At 37.4% G+C, this 24079-nt stretch overlaps 1 protein-coding gene across 3 annotated transcripts in view; it reads left to right on the top strand.

Moving 5' to 3' along the window:
* Positions 1-24079, top strand: part of Snr1 (SWI/SNF related, matrix associated, actin dependent regulator of chromatin, subfamily b, member 1) — a 131032-nt gene that overhangs the window by 45386 nt on the left and 61567 nt on the right. For all 3 annotated transcript variants that reach the window (XM_090373509.1, XM_090373507.1, XM_090373508.1), the window contains exons 2-3: positions 1184-1289; positions 16944-17070. In XM_090373509.1, coding sequence (XP_090229635.1) covers positions 1202-1289; positions 16944-17070 — 215 coding nt within the window. In that variant the 5' untranslated portion in view covers positions 1184-1201. The remainder of the gene's footprint in view (positions 1-1183; positions 1290-16943; positions 17071-24079) is intronic.

Below are 24079 nucleotides of genomic sequence, written 5' to 3'. Positions count from 1 at the left end.
AGTGTTACAAAAACAAAAGGTCACCGCCTGACAGGTAACACATTTGCTGTCAGATGAACACTGATCAAAGCATAAAGAAATTGTAACACAGTTACTCTCACATTACTGACAAGAAGGCAAAGAGTTTTTAAAATGCATTATTAGTACTGATGAGACTCTGGACATGCGACCTGAACTGAAGTCACATTCAGTTCATTGGGAGCATCCATCTTCACTATGTTGATTTCTGGCAAATCAAAGTGAAACAACTGGCCATCATGGCCTAGCCTACAGTTATGAGGCAAGAAGAACTTGGAAAATCAGTAACTGGAGACTACCATGCAAAATTCCTCGGAAGTGAACACAGACATTAGAATTGGCATGCTTATGCTCCGTGACAATGCAAGGTCTTATATTTCAGTCTGTACAGCTTATTTTCGTCGATTACATGTGGGAAGCAGGCGTCTCCGTAGCCAGGTGGGAAGGAGCAGCTGTGCGTAGCATATGCTTCTTGATTAGACCGGGGTTCAAGCCAGTCACCACCAAATAAGGAGGATGCGGAAAGGTCAGGGAATGACCACCGCATATCCCGGAGCAATATGGCCTTAGTTGCTAATGCTCTTAAAAACCAAATAACAAACAAACAATGTGGGAAACACTACTCACCCCCCCCCCCCCAACCAAAAATATTCCTGATATGAGTCCTTGTGATTACAATCTGTTCACCATGCTCAATGAACTGTTTTTTTTTTTTTTTTTTAAGGAGCATTAGCAACTAAGGCCATATTGCTCCGGGGATATGCGGTTGTCATTCCCTGACCTTTCTGCATCCTCCGTATTTGGTGGTCACGGGCTCGAACCCCGGTCTAATCAAGAAGCGTGTGCTATGTACTGCTGCTGCTCCTGACCACCTGGCTATGGAGGCACCAACTGTTGTGTGGACAAAGATTTCTGTCTTTAGAAGCATTAGACAACTTCAGCAGACAGTTAAATGGCATTCAAAAATTATCAAAATATTAGAAAGCAATTTTAAGTTGCGAAGGAGACTACATTGAATGTTTTTAATGTAAATTGTTATAAAATAAATTAATTTTTAATTTACTGTTTTTGTGGATTGCTTTTGGATGACCCTCATATGTAAGAAAGTTATTTGTTATAACTGAAAGAATGAAATAAAAATTATTTTTTGCTTTCCTTCTTGTAGGTAGGGAATTACTTGCGTATGTTTCGAGGATCTCTGTATAAGCGGTATCCTTCACTATGGAGAAGGCTTGTTACTGTGGACGAAAGGCGTAAAATTGCCTCGTTGGGTATATAATTTTGTGCTCTATGTATATATTCATATATAATGAACCTAAAGGATTATTGTATTTTCTCATTCTAAGCATTATTGTTTCAAAGTAAGGGTTTATTGAGAACATTTTAAGATATAAAATTCAACTGTGAAATATATTTTTTCATTTGAGGAAAGGGTTCATATTCTCAGATATGAAATTATAAACTTTGATAAATATTGGCATGTATATAGACTGTTTGTTTGATTTGTATGTTTTTAGCCAGATAATCAAATAAACCCTCAAGCCTTAAAAAAAAAAAAAAAACCCTTAAGCCAGATAATCAAATAAACGCAAATTTGAAATACGAAGGGAATACTATTAAAATGAGATAAAAGTAAGATAAAACAATGAATTTAAAATCCACTTTTTTAGTGGATTTTAAATTCATTGTTTTATCGTACTTTTATTCTCATTTTAATAGTATTTCAATCGTATTTCAAATTTGCATTTATGACAAAATGTCTTCCTTCACTAAAGGTTGCATGGGGGTTTTGATATTTCTGGGGTCGTGTTGGGGTTCACTGTAATCCTGGAGTGTTGGACTGCCCATCTGTCAATATTGAGGAACATATTATGAGTTTTAAATTATTTTAAATCGTGTAATCTTGTATTAATGTATCATTTTGTAATATATTTGCATAAGAAGAATTGGTAAAGAAGAAATCCTTTTTTGTTTATTGACATAAATGAGAGCTTACATGTGCTCAATTTTTGCTCTCATTTATGTCAATAAACAAAAAAAAGTCTGATCTACACCAGCTTTTCACTTATCTTTATGTTGATTCTTTATGTTAATTATATCAAATTTCATGCTCATAAGTTAATCCATTTCTCCTGTGCAGCCATCTCCTTCCAAGAAGTACCTTCATAAATACTATCTTTATCCATGATGTGATGAAGTTTTGGTAAACACCTCTTGACTAGCGTAAATTTTTTAGCTCCTGAAGTATGCTATTTAATAATTGAATGTGCTTGAAATGTATTGCAGTACCTACATTGCCTAATTTGTTTGTCTAATCACTACTGCTATACTAAATAATGAAAAAATACTTTATTTGACAGAACAAAAACTTCATTACATTTTTAAAATTTGAATTTGAAATTAAATGAATTAAATTTGAAAATTTCTGCAATCCTGCCCAAACATGATAGAAGGGAGTATATGATGAGAGCTTTGTCAATCAATTTGGCCCTTGAGAGATTGTGCAAGGCTTGTGGGATAGAATTTTTCTCAGCCTGGCCTCTGTTTGTTAACCGGTGAGTCTGTTTTTATATTTAAATAGAAGGGGTGCAAGAATATTTGCTAATGCTATTGAGGCAGTGTTAGGTTGATTGGAAAATTGAGGGGGGATACACTGACTAATAGATTAACTAGAGCAGCAGGCAGAGGGGAGAGAGAGAGAGAGAGAGAGAGAGAGAGAGAGAGAGAGAGAGAGAGAGAGAGAGAGAGAGAGAGAGAGAGAGAGAGAGATTCTTGCACTGCTTCATATGCAGCAGCCTGGAAAGAAAGGTTTTTGGGATTTCAAGCCCAGCAGTTGGTCATCATGAAACAGTAAATACATGGGCTAGGGCTAAGAGCAAGTGCTTGTATACTTGAATGTACACTAATGCTAGGAGCAGTGAATAAATTTTATGGATTTTAGATACTGATTAAGTCATTGAATGCAGACATTGTGGGGATATCAGAGAGGTGATGTCACTCAGACATAAGAGATGAAGAATGTGAATATAGGGAGTATAATGTATACAGAAAGGGCAGTGTTATAGGTCTTGCGGCAGCATGGGTTCCCCACGATGTAAGTTTTGTGACACGTGTATAATACTTTTCAGCTTAATAGTTATCACAGTAAAGGTTTCACATAAAAGATAACTATACAAATTGTAGCAGTGTGGCATTAAAGGAAAGTTGCTGTTGTGAATAAAGGTATGGTTGAATAGGAGAAAACAGAGTTGTTATTAGCATTAACATTAGTTGAGGCGTATGATGCAAGAAAGCAAGCTGATACAGCATCAGCCAAAAGGAAAAAAAAAAAAAAAAAAAACCCTTTCCATTTCATCCATCTGGTCACTCCAAATGTTTGTCTACTTCAGCCTTAAATTTATTTAAGCTATCAACTTCCACAACAACAGATGAACATCTCTTTCAGCAATCAACTACCTGCTGGCTAAAGGCAAACATTCTACAACTGTCTTTCCTCAGTGTGAATCTTTGTCCCCTCATGTTCTTAATTTGAGCAAGCGGAAGTATCCCATTAGCATTGAGCCTGCTCAAACCTTATACATCTCAATGAGATCACCTTGCAGGTGCTTAGTCTCCAGATGCTGAAACTTGCATAACTTAAGCCTCTCTTGGAAAGACCAGGTTTTGGCGCAGCCTTAGTTGCTGATGCACCAATAAAACCCAACCAACCAACCACCCATCTCTTGGTAAGAGCACCCCTTTGTTACCCTCACCAATCATGTTGCCCTTCTCTGCACTCATTCTAGCAACTGTACATCCTACCTAAAATAAGGCCTTCAGATCTGTATGCAGCACTTAAGGTGTGGCGTGACCATTTCCTTATGAAAAGGGATAATCGCCTCCTTGTCTCTGCTAGCAAAATTCTTATATATCATTGACAAAACTCTATGACCTGCTCTGGCAGCTTGTTTGCACTGCTAATATAACTTCATATCTGACTGCACAATTATCCACAGGTCTTTTTCATTCTCAACCTCCTTGAGTGTAGTACCACACAGTTAGTATGTTTCTTTTGGGTTACTGCTATCCATATGCAGTACTTTGCATTTGTCAATGTTAAACTTCAGTTGACACTTCTCAGCCCATCTGCCTAACTTTTCTAGATCCTGTTGCAGTAGCATACTGTCTTTACTATCATTAACAACCCTGCAAACTTTTGTATCATGTGCAAACTTGGAAATTAAGCCTGATATACTTTCATCGATATCATTGATAAATACGCAAAACAACAATCGGCTTAGCACCGAACCATGGGGGACTTCGCCAATAACATTAGTCCATGTAGAGCAGTGTCCATTTATTGCTACTCTCTGCCATCTCTCACTCAACCATCCCTTTATTCATTGCAGCAACTTGCCCTTAATGCTATACCACTCCAATTTGTACAGCAGTCTTCCATGTGCAACTTGACTTGGAGCATTATAGCCTTAGATGCTAATACACCATAAAATCCTAAAACAACCAACCAACCAATCCATGTGCAACAGTATTGAAAGCTTTCCTGAAATCAAAGTATATGATATCAGTATTATTTTTTGCATCCAGTTCCTTTGTGACCACATTGTAGTATCCAATCAAATTAGTCAGACATGACTTCCCCTTAACAAACCCATGCTTTTTCTGAACTATTACTGCAGTCTTGTCTAGGTGATCCTGCATCACTTCTTTAACCAGTGACTCCATTATTTTCCCTGGAACAGAAGTTAAACTAACAGGTCTATAATTATTTGTGTCACCTGTTGAACCCCTTTTATGAATTGGGGATACATTTGCACATCTCTAGTCCACGGGTACCTCCCCTGAATATAAGGATGCTTGCATAATTATGGCTAAGGGTTTGCTTACTTTCCTCCCTGCCTCCTTCAATATAACTGGATAGATTCCATCTGCCCTAGGTGCTTTTTTTATGTTTAATTTCAACAATTTTTCACATGATTTTCCCTACTACTGAAGTTAGACCATCTGGCCGATAATTTCTCACTTGTCCCTTAGAACCGCCCTTATGTATTGGAGATACATTGACACTTTTCCAATCCAGCGGAATAACTCCCGAGTCCAGTGATGCTGTCATAATTGGCCTCAATGGTTCAATGTATTCGCTTGCCGCCTCCCTTATGAATAATTATAGGGAATATGCCGTCAACCCTAGGAGCCTTACTAGCCTGTATGCTCAAAAGTTTTTTAATTAAATAAACATGAAATTTCAACATCGTTAATTAAATTTTTTTCAGCTTCACTCCCATAATTTCTCCAAAGGGTTTTTCTTCTGTAAATATTGATGCAAAGTAACTGTTGAGTTCGTCTGCAACTTTAGCTGGGGTATCAATACTATCCCACACCCATTACATAAGGATCCGATCTGGTTTGTTCTTCTCCTCTTTTGTATTTATATATGTGAAGAAGCATCCTTATCCCCACTCTTTGCTCTCTTTGCCAGCTATTTCTCATTATCTGCTTTTGCCAGCCTAACCTTTTCTGTGGCACCATTACAGATAAATTGGTAGCTGTTATAGGCTTCAGGACTTTTTATTGCTCTGTAACTTTGCCATACCATCTGCTTAAATAATCTGGAAACTTCCTTATTCATCCAACTTGGAGTATTTTTTTTTTTTTTTTTTTGGTATATGCACACATTCAAGGCTTCTCTGATTAATGTTTTAAAGGTGTACCATAATTCAGTTATATTAGTTCTCTGTGCGATATCTATCCAATTAGAGGCCATGTAGCAGCCATGTAGCATTAAGACATCATAATTTCCTTTTCTGAAATTATAACCCATTCCTTTGCATTTAACTACTGCTACCTCTTCATTGTCCACTGTAGAACTCAGTGATCACTTCCTGCTGCTGGGTCCTCTACTGTTAGCCCTATTATCTCATCTGGTTCATGGGTGATGATGAGGTCTAAAATATTCTTTTCCCTAGTACTTTCTCTGACATGTTGGTACAAATAAAAATCATCTAGTTGATTTAAAAATTTCATCTCCCATGTGGAGTTTCCTTCCCATTTGCTCCAGTCAATTAGAGGCAAATTAAAATCACCCATAATAAGAAATTGATGCTTACTTGCCCATTCCATTTGCACATAGAGGCTCTCTTCATAATCTTCACAATCACCTGGCCTGTAGATTACTCACTGTCATTATACCTTTGCTTCAAACTATCTCACACCATAGAAATTCTATACAAGCATGCAAAATGTCTGAATCCGGGAACGCTTTCATTGCACTCAGGCTGCTTTTGGAAAGAATTATGACCCCATCACCCCTTCTATCTTCCCTATCCTTCCTAAATACATTATACATACTGTACTGAAACTCATCATCCCCTATCTCCAGGTAGCACCACGTTTCCACAAGCTCTATGTCAGCATTACTTGTCCTAACCAGCAGTTTGAATTCACTCATTTTATTTACGACACTTCTGACATTACTGTATAAACAATTAAGACTTATTTTTTTGTATAATTAACTACGCTGATACACCCTTAAAGTTATTTAAGCTCTCTTTCCTGGCATTAGCTATCTGCTCATTTGAAACATTACTGCCCTGAGAACATTTTGCTAATATGTTCTGTTACAGTAACACAAGAGCTCTTGAGGTATGTGCGAGTGTTACTTTAACCAACATTATCAGATAACTGCATATCTATATTACCCTTGTTACCCCAAACTAGCAATTTCCCTGAACCTTTTAGGTATCTTCAATATAATGATCAAAATAATGATCTATAAAATAGTAATTTAAAGAATACAATTTTTGTTGTCAGTTCACAGATCCCCCGTGCCTCTGCTAAGAAAAAGAAGCAAGTGGAAAACTGATTCATAAGCTTAGTAATAAAAGTCCAATCTTCACTTCTGTACATAGAAATTTTTTTAAAAATTCTATGCAACAAGTTGCTTGCACCCCACACTCTGAAGATCCATGTCATAAGCAGTTTAAATATAAACACTGTATCAGTAAGAGGAAGAATTTGAGTTTCTCTTATGGCACTGATGAAGCAATGCGGTGTGTAAAAGAAGTCTTTCAGTGAAGACTTGCTTGTTTGTTATTTGGTTTTGCTCGAACCCCAGTTTAACCAAGAAGCGTGTTCTGCTGCTCCTGCCCACCTGCCTACGGAGGTACCGTGAAGACTTGCTGATACAGCCTTCAGTTTAATATCTCAAATAAGTCTTATTCTTAAGAAGTGTTTACTTTTGAAAAATTACACATAAATTGTAGTTAGTACAGCAATAAAAACTGAATGACAAGTGTAAGTGATATGACTTTGAATAATATGTGGAAGAGGATGATATTTCATTACAGGTGACCCCCGCTTAACGCTGATAATTCATTCCAGAAAAACAGAGCATTAAGTGAATCCACGCTAAGCGAGTGCCACATTCCCATAAGGTAACACATGCATTTGGGAGTTGCGGTCAGTGCAATAGGATATTTCCTAATCAATAATAAACGGTAGTGAAAAGATGCACAAATATCGGTCAAAATATTTAATATTCAAATATTTATACATATAAAATATTCTTTATTACATACGTATATAATTATGTGGTAACTACTTACCTATCAAAATTAAACTAAAAATTCCAATTATAATGATGAATTTAATTGAACTAAATTGATTTTAATTGATATAATTTAATCGATGAATTTAATCATGAAAAATGTGTCGATTTTGGGTTGAACTTTGGCCCTCTTCCTGGTAAACTAAAAGGGGTTTTAATTTTAAATCCCCCACAGCGTTACCCCCCAACAATAAAGTCAACCAATCCTTCGCTGCTTTGAAACCTGGTGTGTTTTTTAATTCTTTCAATATGAAACTTCTTTTAGGCATTCGTTTCCAAAAAAGTCCTCCTTCATCTATGTTAAAAACTTGAGAAGTATAACACATAATACCCCTCTTCATTAATTTTAATAAGTTTTTTCAATAAGTTTTTTTTCTTTTGAAAGTTTCGGCCCCTTGATCTGCACTTGCAGCTTCTCCCTGGATTTTAAATCTATTCAACCAGCTCTTACTAGTTTTAAATGGTTCCAAATTTTTTTTTTTTTAGGTGAGTTTTCTTCAGATTATCATATAGGTAATCTCTCTCTCTCTCTCTCTCTCTTTTTTAATAATATTTAACTTAACTGAATTCTGCATTGGATATTATCTTCAATAAAATTATTTAGAAGTCTCTCCATTTCAATCCTAATAGCCAGCCTAGCCCTAGTTGCTTGCAGTGGAACAGCTGCCCTTCCTGCTGCTAAAATTAATTCTTTATTTTTTATAATTGTTCTTACAGTTAAACTTGCCAGTCCTAAATTATGGCACACATCCGCTTGTCGTTGACCGGAATCGATTCGCTTCAAAATGTCTAATTTAGTTTTCAAATTCAGTCTTTTTCTTACATTTATAGTCTTTGTACTGCGTCCAGACGTTGTTGCTTTTCATTCTTATCTGCCATAATTAACTCTTCGAAAATGTAACTGCATTGGTTGCATTATTTAGTAGGTGGTAGATGACTTTCATCAACCGGTGAAATACCACCACTTTGCTTATTGGAGGCTTGAAGTGGTGAAACCCATGTTTAGTCTCTAGAGCAAAGTTTCCGGCATTCCCCTCCCCCCATACTTCTCCTTCAACCCATGCACGGTACTAAGTATTATAGGTTTTGATACCTTTCGTGTTTGGGGTTTTCATAAAAAAAAAAAAAAAAAAAAAAAAAATTAATTATGATACAAATGCACGATGTCTAATACTCAACTGAGTGATGATTAGACTTTGGATAAATGCATATAATGCAAATATTATAAGCAATATACTTGATCGTTTTTTAAAATGTTGATCTCGAAATTGCGTAACAAGTCACTGTACTGCAATTAAATTAGTGTGCGAGAAAATTTCTCAAGTCAGCTTGGGAAGCGTTTTAATGCTGTTTTGCTATTCATTTTCAAGATATCGACTCCAAAAATGCCAAAAATGCAATCTGTAAAAGAGTGTTATAGTGATTTGTGACAGCGTTATAATCAGATACGGGTTATAATATAAGAACAGTGTTATAGTGAATCAGCGTAAAGCAAACTGTGTTATAAGAGGGCCTGCTGTACTTTTTTTTTTCTGTGAGAAACCCACTTTTCAGTTGAGTGGGAAAGTCCATTACCATAGCATTTGGTGTTGAGAACCAAAAACTTCACCGAGTCATTGGGATAAACAGGATTTGCAGAAGTAAATGTTTTTTTTTTCTCTTTTACATCAGAAAATTTGTGGCCTTTTCTTTTTTTTTTTTTATGGAAAATGTGATCAGTGGGCAAAATTTACTTTGACATGACATAACTGCTTATCTCTCAGCTCATTGAAGATTCAGCTGATTTCATCTTCTAGCAAGACTGACATTATTCCTCTTTACTTTCATGTTGAGGTGCAAGAAAAATCACAATAACATACTAACTTACTGGTGGATAGGCTGAAGAAGACTACATGGTGTTCCTGTCCCCAAAGGCTCTTGGACCTGCCACCATTCTCTGTGGGCTGTGCAATGCATGCCATTTTGTCTTTCGGAAAGGTTGCAGTGTCTCTGCACAGCTCTGGAGACGAGGAGTCATGTTTTATATTATTGTCATGAGTACTTGGATTTAAGAAATGAATTTTTATTTGCTAGTCCTAATCTTGCTCACCTGACTGAGGGCAATGAGGCTCAATTAATTAAGACAGAGGAAGATTTTCAGGCTTTTCAAAAATTTTCCAAGAAATTATTCCGGAGAAGATTAGTGCTGCTTGAACTTGAGGAAAGAACAGTAGAAGGCTTATAGACTTTTAACATGAATTCTGTATAACACTTAAAGATGCTGAAATAAACAGTATAATTGACCTGGTATTGACCATCATGCTTCTTTGTAAACAGGCTAATCTTCTTGGACAATTTATGTACTTACTTGTGACCATATTATTTGTCTTTATCTCATTCGTAAGAATAGTGGCTCCTTGCACCATGTTTGGTCTTATTCATGTCATATGGCTCATTGTGCCATGTGCTTGTCCTGTGGTTCCTTATGCTGCAACTTATATTTCTCTATATCATATAAATCTGTATATAGCAGAGTTTCCAGTTTCTGGTTAGGGGCCGCTTGCTAATAAAAATGAAAAAAAAAAAAAAAAAAAGAATGAATAAATGTGCTCATTGCCAACAGACATTTCTGAACTGAAAGGCTGTATTATGGGCATGAAAGATTAATAGGTAACTTTCAGAGATTCTTTGTCCATCTGTGTATGGCACTACAGTAATAAATACCATTTTTCATTTTGATAATTTTTTTGAATCACCATGTATTAAAAATCAAATATTGCCTAATTATCACGTTACAGGCACCTCTATGGCTGTGATTTGTGATGCCTGTGAGCATTGTACTCTTAGCACAAATTTTGAGTTGGTTCCCTCTGATTTTGAAAAAACTGGACTGTACAACTCACATTACCAGGAATGATTCAGAATAACTGAAAGGTAGAAACATCTGTTCAGTTTTGACATGCAGAGAGCAGAGCACTATGCTGAGATCTTTCAGATTAGCAGCATATCATATCATGATGTCATCTTCTAGTAATTTCTGTTATTCATTGTCACAGCCAGTTATGAATAATTTGAATTTAAGAAATTAGACCACTTGAATAACAACATTATTTAGTTTTGGCTATTCTCCATATCATTCTGAGTACATATTTTATATAATTTTTCCCCTAATGTGATTTGGTACAAATTCCTTTTTGTTATTTGTGTTTTGGTTCACTGAGGATGATTCTCAGGGAAGAATTGCAGAATATGATATGTTTGTAAAAAAACATATCTTGGGAGTTACGATAGAGTCAGACATGAAGTTCTCTAAGCAGTGTGGATGGGCAGCAAGGAAAGACCTTGATGTTCTGTCAGTGATGTTTTGAACATTTGCTTGTATTGATAGATAGGTTGGTCATAATTCCACTGTATAAGGAAATTACTTACTGCATTTGGAATACTGTGAACAAGTATGGAGGCTACCTAAAAAAAAAAAAAAAAAAAAAGGCATTGCCTTTTTGAAAGGGTCCAAAGACTGACGACTAACTTGGAAAAATCTGCAAAAGTGCATCCATGTGAGGAAAAACTTCAAATATATGGGCTACTACAGAGCTCGGCCACTCAGAGGGGACCAGATTAAACTCTATAAACCTCAGAGAAAGGATGATAAAAAGAATTAATGTGAAATATGCACAATTAGAAATGATTCCAGAACTAGAGTCCTTAAATTCAAATTACAGGGAAAGGGATTTAGTATTAGCATAAGCATTATTAGTGGCAAATGGTGCAAGAAAGCAAGCTTGTACAGTATCAGCCAAAAAAAAAAAAAAAAAGAGAGAAAAAGAAAAAAAGACACTTCCCATTTCACCTATTCATTCACTTCAGAAGTTTGTCTAGTTTTTTCTTGAATTTATTTAAGCTCTCAACTTACACAACAACGAAGGAAGTTTGTTTCAGCAATTAACCAGCTACTGGCTAAAGGCAAACTTCCGCACATTCGTTCTACAACTGTCCTTCCTCAACTTGAATTTGTGTCCCCCCCCACCTCATGTGTATAGTCTGAGCAAGAGAAGAAATCTCATCAGCATTGAGCTTGCTCAATCTATTGAAAGCCTTAAACACCTGGATCAGATTACCTTGCAGGTGCCTAGTCTCCAGATGCTGCAATTTGCAGAACTGAAGCCTTTCTTGGTAAAAGCACCCATTTGTTCCTCTTTTTAGCATTAGCATTAATTATTCTGAGCAAGAGGAAGAATCCCATCAGCATTGAGTCCACCAAATACAGAGGATGCGGAAAGGTCAGGGAATGACCACCGCATATCCCGGAGCAATATGGCCTTAGTTGCTAATGCTCCTAAAAAAAAAAAAAAAAAAACCAAAAAAAAATCAGCATTGAGCATGCTCAAACCATTATATACACCTCAATCAGATCACCTTGCAGGTGCCTAGTCTCCAGACACTGTAATTTGCAAAACTTAAGCTTTCTTCATAAGAGCAACCCTTTTGTTCGAGTAACTTAGATTTATCTGCATTAGTTACATTCTGTGCTTGATGACTTTTGGCTGGAAGCTTGGAGAGAGTAGCTTGAAATGCTTTAGAGGCTTTAACATTTTCTGAAGGTTTGTTCTGTTTTGATCTTGAGTTTGGCATATGAGACTGGCAATCAGAAGCAATTTGCAGAACTGAAGCCTTTCTTGGTAAAAGCACCCATTTGTTCCTCTTTTTAGCATTAGCATTAATTATTCTGAGCAAGAGGAAGAATCCCATCAGCATTGAGTCCACCAAATACAGAGGATGCGGAAAGGTCAGGGAATGACCACCGCATATCCCGGAGCAATATGGCCTTAGTTGCTAATGCTCCTAAAAAAAAAAAAAAAAAAACAAAAAAAAATCAGCATTGAGCATGCTCAAACCATTATATACACCTCAATCAGATCACCTTGCAGGTGCCTAGTCTCCAGACACTGTAATTTGCAAAACTTAAGCTTTCTTCATAAGAGCAACCCTTTTGTTCGAGTAATTGGATTTATCTGCATTAGTTACATTCTGTGCTTGATGACTTTTGGCTGGAAGCTTGGAGAGAGTAGCTTGAAATGCTTTAGAGGCTTTAACATTTTCTGAAGGTTTGTTCTGTTTTGATCTTGAGTTTGGCATATGAGACTGGCAATCAGAAGCAGGCTTATTCACTGTGGTGGTAGCATTAATAGAGAGGTTTGCAAACCTGATTAGAAGAGGCAGCAGTTATTTTTGCATATCTTGCCTTAACTGATGTTGAAGAGGATTCTACTTGGTGACTCTGATCTTGTAAAGTAGAAATACAGGCAGGGGTATCCCACAGAGGAGAGTAGGCAGTGGAAGGGTTTGATTTCTATCAGAGGAAGCATCTGACAGTCTGTTTGGCAATAATTTGCTCTGTTGAAGGACTTGAATCATGAATGTTAACAGGATTAAGTAAATTAATATTTGCAGCATTTGGAGTATCGGAACTGGAGGAAGATGAAGATCTGGTCTCGATATGGAGAATTTTTATTCATGTGGAGAACATTTGTTTCAAGAGTAGGTTCGGAATTCTTTTTAGTTTCCTTAAGTGGCAAGTCATAACTGACGTGAGATTTTTAACTTGGACGTTGTCCAAAATTTCAGCCTGTTGATAAGTTCATATTGCTGTTATGCTGCTAATTTCTGTGGATAGCTCATAATTTAGCATTAGCAAAGGCACATGATACAAGAAAGTAAGCTTATATAGCATCAGCCAAAAAAATCCCCTTATTTCACCCCTCCACTCGCTCCAAATGTTTGTCAAGTTCTGCCTTGAATCTATTTAAGCTATCAACTTCTACAACAACAGATGGAAGTTTGTTTCAGCAATCAACCACCCGCTGTCTAAAGCAAACTTCCACACATCTATCCTACAACTGTCTTTCCTCAATTTGAATTTATGCCCTCTCAGGTGATTATTCTAAGCAAGAAGAAGAATCCCATCAGCATTGAGCATGCAAACCATTCAAGGCTTTATACACCTCAATCAGATCACCTCGCAGATGCCTAGTCTCCAGACACTGTAATTTGCAAACTTAAACCTTTCTTCATAAGAGCAACCCTTTGTTCCATTCACTAATCTTGTTGCCCTTCTCTGTACTTGTTCCAGCAGCTCCACATCCTTCTTAAAATGAGGCCTCCCGACCTGTATACAGTACTCAAGGTGTGGCCTGACCATTGCCTTATACAAGGGGATTATCACCTCCTTATCCCTGCTAGAAAAATTCCTGTATATCATTGACAAGACACCATGAGCTACCCTTGCAGACCGTCTGCACTGCTCAAAAAACTTTGTATCTTCCTGCATAATTACCCCTAGGTCCTTTTCATTCTCTACCATTGTGAGTGTAGTACCACAGAGTTGGTATGTTACTCTGGGGTTATTGCTTTCCATAAGTAGTACTTTACATTTGTCAATGTTAAAATTCATATTTGCCACCTCTCAGCCCATCTGCTCAACTTTTCTAGATCCTGTTGCAGCAGCGTGCTGTCATTAGTGTCATTAACGACCCTGCCAACCTTCGTATCATTTGCAAACTTGGACATTAAGCCTGATATATACCATCATCAATATCATTTATAAATACAGAAAACAACACTGGACCCAACTCTTGCCAATCTAGTTGCCCTTCTCAGTATTCGTTCCAGCAGCTCTACATCTTCCTAAAATGCAGCCTAATCTAGACCTGTATGCAGGTCTAGATTATCCCTGTACAAAGGGATAATCACCTCCTTATCCCTGCTAGTAAAATTCCTGTTATCAATGACAAAATCCCATGAGCTGTCCTGGCGGCCTGAGCATTGCTCAGAGAAATTTTTATCTGATTGCACAGTTACACTGAGATCTTTTTAATTTTCCATTATCCTGAGTGTAGTACCACATAGTTGGTATGTTACTCTGGGGTTACTGCTACCATTATGCAGTACTCTGCATTTGTCAATGTAAAACTTCAATTGCTATTTCTCAGCCCATCTGCCTAGCTTTTCTAGATCCTGTTACCATCTTTGCTGTTATTAACCACACTGCCAACCTTTGTATCATCTGTAAACTTGGACTTTGTCTGATATGCCTTTAACATTATCATTGATAAATATAGAAACAATAGGCCCAACACCAAACCCTATTGGACTCCACTAATAACATTAGTCCACTAAGAGCAGTGTCTATTAATTGCCACTCTCTGTCTTCTCCCACTCAACCATTCCTTTATTGATAGCAGCAACTTGCCCTTAATGCCATACTGCTCCAATTTGTATATCAGTCTTTTATGTGCAGCAGTATCAAAAGCTTTCCTGAAATCTAAGTACCTGATATCAAAATTATTTTTTGCATCCGGTTCCTATGTGATGATATCACATTTTCAATTCAAATTCTTCTAATATTCCCCTTAACAAACCCATGCTGTACTTAAAGTATAATTGCAGCCTTGTCTGGATGATCCTACATTACTTCTTTTACCAGTGACTCCATTATTTTCTCTGGAACTGAAGTAAACTAGCAGGTCTGTAATAATTTGTGTCACCCTTTGATCCTTATGAATTGGGCACACATTTGCACATCTCCATTCTGAGGGGACTTCCCCTGAATCCAAGAATACTCTCATAATTATGTCTAAGGGTTTGCTTGCTTACTTATTTCCTTTCTTCACTGCCTCCTTTAATATAATTGGATAGATTGCATCCACCCTAGGTGCCTTTTTTATGTTCAGCTTCAACAGTTTCTCTTCCACTTTCCTTTCAGTTATCAATCCCCTCCTCTAAAGAATTCCTTATGTGTGAATGATGATGCAAAATACCTATTCAATTTATCAGCGACCTGAACAGGGTCAAGAACAGTTAACCCATGCCAAATGTGATTCACCTCCTTCCTTCTACTGTTATTATAAATGTAGAAGTCTTTGCTGCCAGAGACTTCTCATAATCTGCCTTAGCTTGCCTAACCCCATTTCTCACTTGATTATAGACTAGTTTATATCTACCATAGGCTTCTGTGTTTGATAATTTGTATGCATCACATGCACTTTTCTTCTCTGCCACAAGTATTTTCAGTTCATCTGACTTTCATTTAGGCCTATAATTTGAAGAGTTTTCCTTGGTTGGTATGAAAAGCCTAGTAGCTTCTATGGTTAATTCCTTGAATGCCATTTAGAATTTTCTGATGGAACATCATCATCAGTTGGGCCTGCTGTATAAAATTTATAAACTGTCTGAAACTACTGTAGTTGCTTTTACGAAAGCAAAAACCCTTCCCTTTACCCTTGATGGTATTTACATCTTTTAAGTAAATCTCAAATCAGTACGCTGTGATCACTGCCACCTAATGGTTCTTTTATCTGCAGATTTTTAATCACTGCTGATAATCAGATCAAGTGTATTACTCCCCTTTTTGCACCTCTAACATGTTGATGTAGAAAACAGTCATCCAATTAATCCACAAAAGTCATGCTAGTCTGTGAGTGACCAACCTACAAGTTCCAGTCAATATCTGGAGAGTTACAAAGTTCCCATTATAAGACATTCTGGCCCACTCTGGTTCTCAGTACAGGTGTGTATTGTACTGATCAGAGTCATTATGCCTTCAACACATTCCTACTCTCATTTTTGCTTTCTCAGTGCTTATTTACGGCTGTAATGTAGGAAGTTTTCCTGTAGCCACTGTTCTGTCAGTTACTGGATAGCTTCCAATCTGAGGATGAAAGGAAACATATAGGTTGTTTATTTTATTTTTGTTTTTTATAGATTTGTTTATTTATATATATTTTTTATAGATTTATTTATTTTTATCTATTTTTTATTTTTGTTTAATTATTTATTTTAATTTTTTTTTTTTTTTTGGTCAGGGGCAGCAAAAGCCAGTAGATTTGTTGTGCTGTCTGACTAATACTAATTAACTTTTTTTTTTTTTTTTTTTTTTTTTTTTGTAAATCGCACATATGTGATATATATCTGACATATATAATTAGTTTTCTGCACCAGTATACCCTTTGATGAATATATTCCATTCATCATATATTCCGAAATTTTCAGTTGGAAATTTTATCTTATTTGCTTCTGGGAAGGTTAAAAAAAAAAAAAAAAAAAAAAAAAAAATCAGTGTTCCAATTAAATAACTCATATTAAACTAATTTTATGATAAACAAACAGTTAACCTTCAAAAATCAGCTGTACCTTGAGAAATCATTTGAAAATTAATACTAATATACCATATCTTGTCTTGCTTATTAACATTGTTTTAAATTGTCTTCATCTGTTTTTTTTTTTTTTTTTTTATTGATTTTCATGGATAACTAATTGTTGATGCTGTTATATTTATTTATGGTAGGACTAGGTCCTCATAGCCTTGCAACTAATATTACTTTACTAAGGGCCACTGAAGTTGATGAAATATTTGAGGGAAAAGATGAAAAGTATAAAGCTGTTTCTATTAGCACAGAGCCTCCAATATCAAGGTAAATATTGCTTATTTTTATTTGTTAGTCAGGTAAAAACAGCTATTGTAAGCAGAATTATCAATTATTAGTACCTATCTAAAATTTTTGATATTTTCACATAGAAACTTTCTAGCAATTGATATTTTATCAGGAAAAGAATAAAGAACAAGTGTACATGGTATTTGAACTTGAAACCATTCAGTGAAAATAGTGCTAAATTTCTTTTAATTTGAAGTATCTGTAAAAGAAACTCAAAGTGCTTTTCAAAAGAGCAGTATGCGCATCAATTTTTTGTTGCTTTCTTTTGCATCGTTCATGGGAACTCTTACCCATATTTCAAAATGCATAATGGAAATGTTACAGAGAATAAACATACCGTAATTTTATATTAGTGAAAGCCAAAAGATGCAAGGAAGCTAGGCTTTTGCTGCATCAGCCAAAAAAAAAAAAAACCTTTTCTCTGTACATTTATTCTCCTTATCATACCCATTACACTATTCAGATGGCTCTTAAAACTCACTAGGCTGTCAAACCTCAGCCACCCAGAGAGGCAATTAATCCAGTGGTTGACAACATGTTGGCCAAATGTGAGCTTTCTGAGTTCCAATTGATTGGTTTCACTCAATAGTTTATGCTTATGCTACCTTGTTTTTTTTTTTTTTTGTCCTGTTTCTTTGTAAAAAGTCTCCTTCCCCTCTCAATGTCTTATACACTTTAATCAGTGCCCCCCTCCCCTTTGGGGAGGGAGAGGGGAATTCTGATTATCTCATATGATGCTCTTTTGCTGTTCTCACCAGGTGAGTTGTTCATATTTGTACTCTTTCAAGAAGGGTATTTTTTAAATGCAGCTTCCAGACCTGAACACAGTATTCCAATTTTGTGGTCTCATGATTGGCTTGTGTAATGGACCTGTAACCCCCCTTCTTCCTAGATGAAAATGATAAGACACTGTGAACCTTTCCTGCTCCTGACTGCATGCTAGCTTTGTATTATACAAAGTTATAATACAAGTGATAAACCTTTGTATTATAAGTTATTCTCTGATTATTTCCTGAATATAGAACTTTAAATTTTGTAGCATTAAACTTAGCTGTTATTTCTCTACCCATTTATGAGCCTGTCCAAGTCAATTTGAACAGACTCAGCCTGCTTTAGCCACTTTCAACTTTTCTTTTTTTTTTTGTTACACTTTAGTGTAATATCTTTATTATGTATCCCACAGTGCTTAGGTATATTAGCACACTATTTACCACTTCCTACCATAACCATCAATACAAAGTAGCTATTCAGCTCACCAGTGATATCTGCTGGATATGTATGATTCTGCTGTTTCCACAAGAAAGGCCATGTCTGGTTTACTCTTTTCCTCTTAATATTTACATACAAATGAAACTTGTTACCATTCTTAGTTCTTTTGGCTAATGCTTACTCATACTCACACTTTGCCTGTTTAACTTCCCTCTGTGCTTTTGTTACGAATCAACTGCAAGAAAATGCTCTATAACAGCAGCGATGAGGGGGATTGGAACTATATAAAGCACATGTGGCTAGTATACACTGATCTCAGGATCGCCCTCCTGCACTTTCTGCATGTCACCTCACTTAAATTGTAACACCGCCTAATGAGGCAGGCCTACAGCACTTTTCCCATAGATGTTTTCATATGTCATGTCCTTCACATTACCACACTTGGACAAGATCCTATAATGATCTCCACAACTACATAGTAATCACTGGATTCATCAATCACTGACACAGCTCTAGTGGCCTCTGTCCACAGGTGCTATACCTCTTCATTGATCCCTTGTTTTTGTTGTTTTTTGTTTTGTTATTTGGTTTTTAGGAGCATTAGCAACTAAGGCCATATTGCTCCGGGATATGCGGTGGTCATTCCCTGACCTTTCCGCATCCTCCATATTTGGTGGTGACGGGCTCGAACCTCGGTCTAATCAAGAAGCGTGTGCTACACGCTGCTCCTTCCCACCTGGCTACGGAGACGCCTTGATCCCTTGTACAACACCACAGATCTCAGTCTTCGTAAAAGCTGGACTTGACTGTGATTAGGAGATATACTATCACTCTTTAGTCTTCTTTATGGCTGTGATCTGTATTCTCCTGTTCTATGAAATGCTTCTTCCATTGTTTCTCAGGCTTCTCTTTACCTGGGTGGAATCACTGATGGCATTGTCCCTCATCGCTGTGTAATTTTGTAGGCAGTAACCTTGCCTACCTAGCTGATATGGGTGATTTCTGCATCTATTTGGGATTTGCAAATGGCACCTTTCCTTTTCCAAGCCATGTGATTTATCCTCTCTAGGAATCAGAAATCCTGCTTTTCCTTTGTTGATCTAAGTGTGCCTTGCACCTAGTGGGACATGCTAATGATGCCTCTTCTTCCTTTTTGTTGTGGGATCTATTTTCTTGTATTTGCTATCCCTGCAAACATTGTTGCTTCGCTACACAGGATCTTGCCCCAATGCTCAACCACCCTTTCTTCCTTCTTGCTGATGGATGGAACTCTTACTCCACACCATGCTAACTTCTGGGTTCACAGGAGTAAGATCACTGCTGATGCTGGGAACCTCCCCTCTTGCGGTATCTTTGCTGCAATTTGACTGCCCTTGTGTCCAACCATGAATCACTCTCCTTTACATCTTTGTCTGTCTCCTCGGCCCTCATACTGCTTTCCCTTTTTTCGGGTTTCCTGCTCCTCACTTACCAGAAGACATCTGGTAAGTAAGTGGGATGTCTTCTGTTCCCACCCCCCCATATTTGAAGTCAAACAACATTAACAACACGCTGCTCAAACACCCTGCATTACTCACACCAGCTGGTATTTGTAAAGTTATGCACACCACATGATTTTGTGAGATACTACTGTGACTGCATTATAAATACACATATCCATGTCCATATGAATATGAGCTGCACATTATTTCGTATTTGTCTCATGCTATCTTTTTATGTTCTCTCAAGCTTGCTAAATTGTTTTTCACCTTTCTTAGCATCCCATTGTGTGGTACTTCCTTAATTGAATGAATGAATTATTGGCATTGATGTGAATGTTATACAAGTGTACTGTAGTTAAACTGTACTTTCCTTGTTATATTTCATCCCAGTTAATTGAATCAAAGAACCACCTTAGTTTCAGAACGCTTACGTTTAATGCTTCTGAACCATCATATTTGTGATATTATTCTGGTTGTTGGTGATGGATAGATCAAGAATATTTGTGCCCTTAGTACTCTCAGTGACTTACTAATACAAATAATAGTCAAGTTGATCTAGCAAATTTAATCCACAGGTCAAGCTGCCAGTCTGTGGTTTCCAATGAGTGGTAAGTTGAAATCTCTCATAATAAGGTACTTTCATATACTTTCACAATCAAGCTGCATATAAAGACTTTTAACATCTCATCACTTTTATGTGGTCTGTAGCATACTTCAGCTCCCAACTTTACTAATATATGTCTTGCAACACAAGACAGATATTGGTAAATATATATCTCATTTGCATTGACACTATGCTCTCCTGAATTTTTTTTTTTTTTTTTTTTTTTTTTTTTTTTATGAGAACCCCAAACACGAGAGGTATTATAACCTATAGTACTTAGTACCGTGCTTGGGTTGGAGGTTGAGAAGACGAAAGAAGATATTTGTTGATATTGGACTTGAACTTCTGTAGATTGTAATTTTCAGTAAATACGTATGAAGGAAGGTTGTTCCAGAAAACAGCAGTTGAATGAATAAATGAGGAAGATGAAAAGTTGGTTCTGTGGGTTTGAAGTTGGACAGTAAATGGATGTTGGCTGGTGGCGGCACGTGTTCGGACTGTTTTGAAAGAGAGAGCGGGAATTATAGAAGCCAATTCAGATCAGAAGAACAGTGCCCATGGAAGTATCTGTAGAAGAGGCATGCAGCAGAAACAGTGCGTCTATGAGACAGCGAGTGGAGAGACTCTGTTAGAGATGAATCATTAATTAACCTAACTGCCCTCTTCTGAATGGAATCAAGAAGCCTGAGAGAGGTTTTGGGGGCACCACCCCAGATGTGGGAACAATATTCCATGGCAGGGCAGATTTGCGATTTATACAGAGTGAGCAGCTGTTTGGGAGAAAAGTAACGCCGAGAGCGAAAGAGAAAACCAAGTTTTTTAGATGCAGAGGAAGCAATATTTGTAATGTGCTTGTGCCAAGAGAGAGATTAGAAGTCAGGGTAATCCCCAAAAGAGATATATCATTTTGCCTAGAAATTGGAGTGTCACTAAAGATAAGCATAGGAGCAGAAGAATCCTTTTTGCGAGATATAAGACAAGATTGAGTTTTAGAAGGGTTGAAATCAACTAAGTTGTCTTTGCCCCACTGGAGAATTACCTGAAGATCGGCATTTAAGGAATTGGCAGCAGATTTTCGAGAACTTGAAGCTGATTGAGCTGGACAAGGTTTCTCAAAATGGAAAGTTGAATGCAATGTGCTATCATCGGCAAAACTATGGATAGGATTTCCAGTCAATGGAAGAAGGTCATTGATATACAAGAGGAAAAGAGTGGGGGAAAGAACTGAACCTTGGGGGACACCGGCATTAGTGGATAAGTTAGAAGACAGAGAGCCATCTACCATCACCCTCAGTGAGCGATCAGAGAGAAAACTGGATAACCAATTACTAAAAACAGTTGGCAAACCATAAGATGGAAGCTTGTTTAGAAGACCTTTATGCCAAACACTATAAAAGCCTTTGAGATGTGAAGTGCAACTACTTGTGTTTCACCGAACCTTTCCATTGAATTAGTCCATAAATGGGTAATATAAGCCAGAATATCTCCAGTGGATCGACACTGACGGAATCCGTACTGGTGATCGTTGATCAGACGGAAGGTTTCTAGGTAGTTTAAGAGTTGGCAGTTAATTGATTTCTCCATTACTTTAGAAAGAGTAGAAGTAATTGCATGGGAGGGATTTGTCACCCTTTTTTAGGAACTGGCTGGATATGAGCAAACTTCCAAGCAAAAGGAAAAACACATTTGGAATAAGAAAGTGAAAAAAGGCGGCAAAGAATAGGAGTAAGTTCAGGAGCACAGGTTTTGAGAACAAGTGGAGAAACACCATCAGGACCTGGAGCTTTCTTAGCATCAAGATTCATCAAAATCCTTCTGATATCCTTTTGACGGAAGACCACAGGAGGCATTGAATGGAGCGTGTTAGGAATGGTGGGAGGTGTTTTACCAAGATCATTAATACATGAGCTCAAAGAAAAATGGGATGCTAGCAGGTCAGCTTTATCCTTGGCTGAAGTGACAACAGAACCATCTGGTTTGGACAGAGGTGGGAGCAGAGATGGGCAAAAGTTGCAGCCAATAGCTTTGGCAAGAGACCAGAATGCTCGGCTACCATTAGGGCAAGAAGCAAGTTTTCTACTCTTAGCCTGTTCAAACTCTAGTTTGGACTGATTAATAACTGCTTTACAATTGTTGCGAGCTTTGGCGTACGCAGAAAATGAAACTGAAGAATTAGAAACAAGCCAATTGCGATATGCAACGTTCTTCTCTTGGACGGCCTTATCACATTTATAAACTTTATCACTTTATCCAAACCTTGGAAAACCAAGGTTTAGATAAAGGACGAGATTTTAAAGTGGAGTGTGGGATAAATGATTCCATTCCTGCAAGAATAATTTCACTGACACGATCTGAGCAAACATTGACATCAGAAGTTTTGAAACAGTAATCAGACCGAGGAAAAGAAGAAAAGAAGTCTCGCAGGTCATCCCATTTTGCATTCTTGTAATGCCAAACAATACGAGGTTGGGAATAGCCATGAGATAAAGGTTCCATTGGAGAAGAGGCAATCACCAAGTTGTGATCTGAAGTGCCTAAAGGACCTCTCACTTCAACCTTGTACTTAGAAGGGTTGTTTGTGAGAAAAAGATCAAGCGTATTGGCTGTATGATTAGGATTGTCTGGTATTCTTGTAGGTAAATGAACAATCTGTGCTAGGTCATTAGTAATTGCAAAAGCCTCAGCATCTCGACCAGCTGGGTCGGTGTGACTAGAAAACGGAAGCCAGCTGGAGTTGTGAACGTTAAAATCACCAAGGAAAATTACCTCACTGTTAGGAAAGTTGGACTGGAGAAAGTCAAGTTGCAAAGAGAGGAAGTCAAAGAGCTCCAAGTGATTAGTGGAGTTGGGAGAACGGTAGAGACAACAGATGAATTTTACACAATGAGGTAGAGGGATTTTAAGCCAGAGAAGATCAAAGAGAGGAGATTCCAAATTGCCAAGTCTCTGACAGGGAATATCAGAACGGACATATGCACAAGTACCACCTTTGAGGCGAAAGGAATCATACAGCAAATAATTTGGACATCTGAGATGAGCAGTAGTTGAATCAACTGATAACTGAGATTCAGTCAGAAAAAGTACATGGGGTTTGGAAGACTGCAAGTGGAAATGGACATCGTTGAGATTAGAATTGAGTCCACGTATATTTGTGAAATGAATTAGGAAGTCCTTGGGAGGTTTAGATCTTTTCGCAGATAAGCTTGCTCTATTATTTTGACAATTCATGGTGTATTCAATAGTAAGAAAAAGTGGGTGGGACATGCTGTATGAAGTAATGAAATTTTTGGATATGGCGTACATGTGGTAAGAATATACCCAGATCCTTGACATAACGTGGCCTCGACAATGCTCCCTGCATACACACTACTCGGACTCCTTCCAGTCACTATCTGGCAGAGTAGAGGTAGCAAGATTATACACTAGCTGATCCGGAAGCTTCCTAGAGAGTTACCAATAGGTTCAGTCCGGTGTACTAACTAGCGGCCGGCCTGCGAACACCGTTTTAGAGCTGTACCCTCGAAATGTAAGGAATATTGGATCTCGCCACGACATTCATCATAACCTCAAAAATCATCAATCATACTGCATGATGGAAGAGATAGGGAAGGGTTGGCCGGAACTTAGCTCTAGAGACTAAACATGGGTTCCACCACTTCAAGCCTCCAATAAGCAAAGTGGTGGTATTTCACCG

This window comes from Mastigoproctus giganteus, chromosome 5 (genome assembly GCF_048544385.1).
Source record: "Mastigoproctus giganteus isolate SK-2022 chromosome 5, ASM4854438v1, whole genome shotgun sequence".
NCBI classification, from domain to species: domain Eukaryota; kingdom Metazoa; phylum Arthropoda; class Arachnida; order Uropygi; family Thelyphonidae; genus Mastigoproctus; species Mastigoproctus giganteus.
Note: the sequence above shows the minus strand (reverse complement) of the source record. Positions and strands in the feature narration are given on the sequence as shown.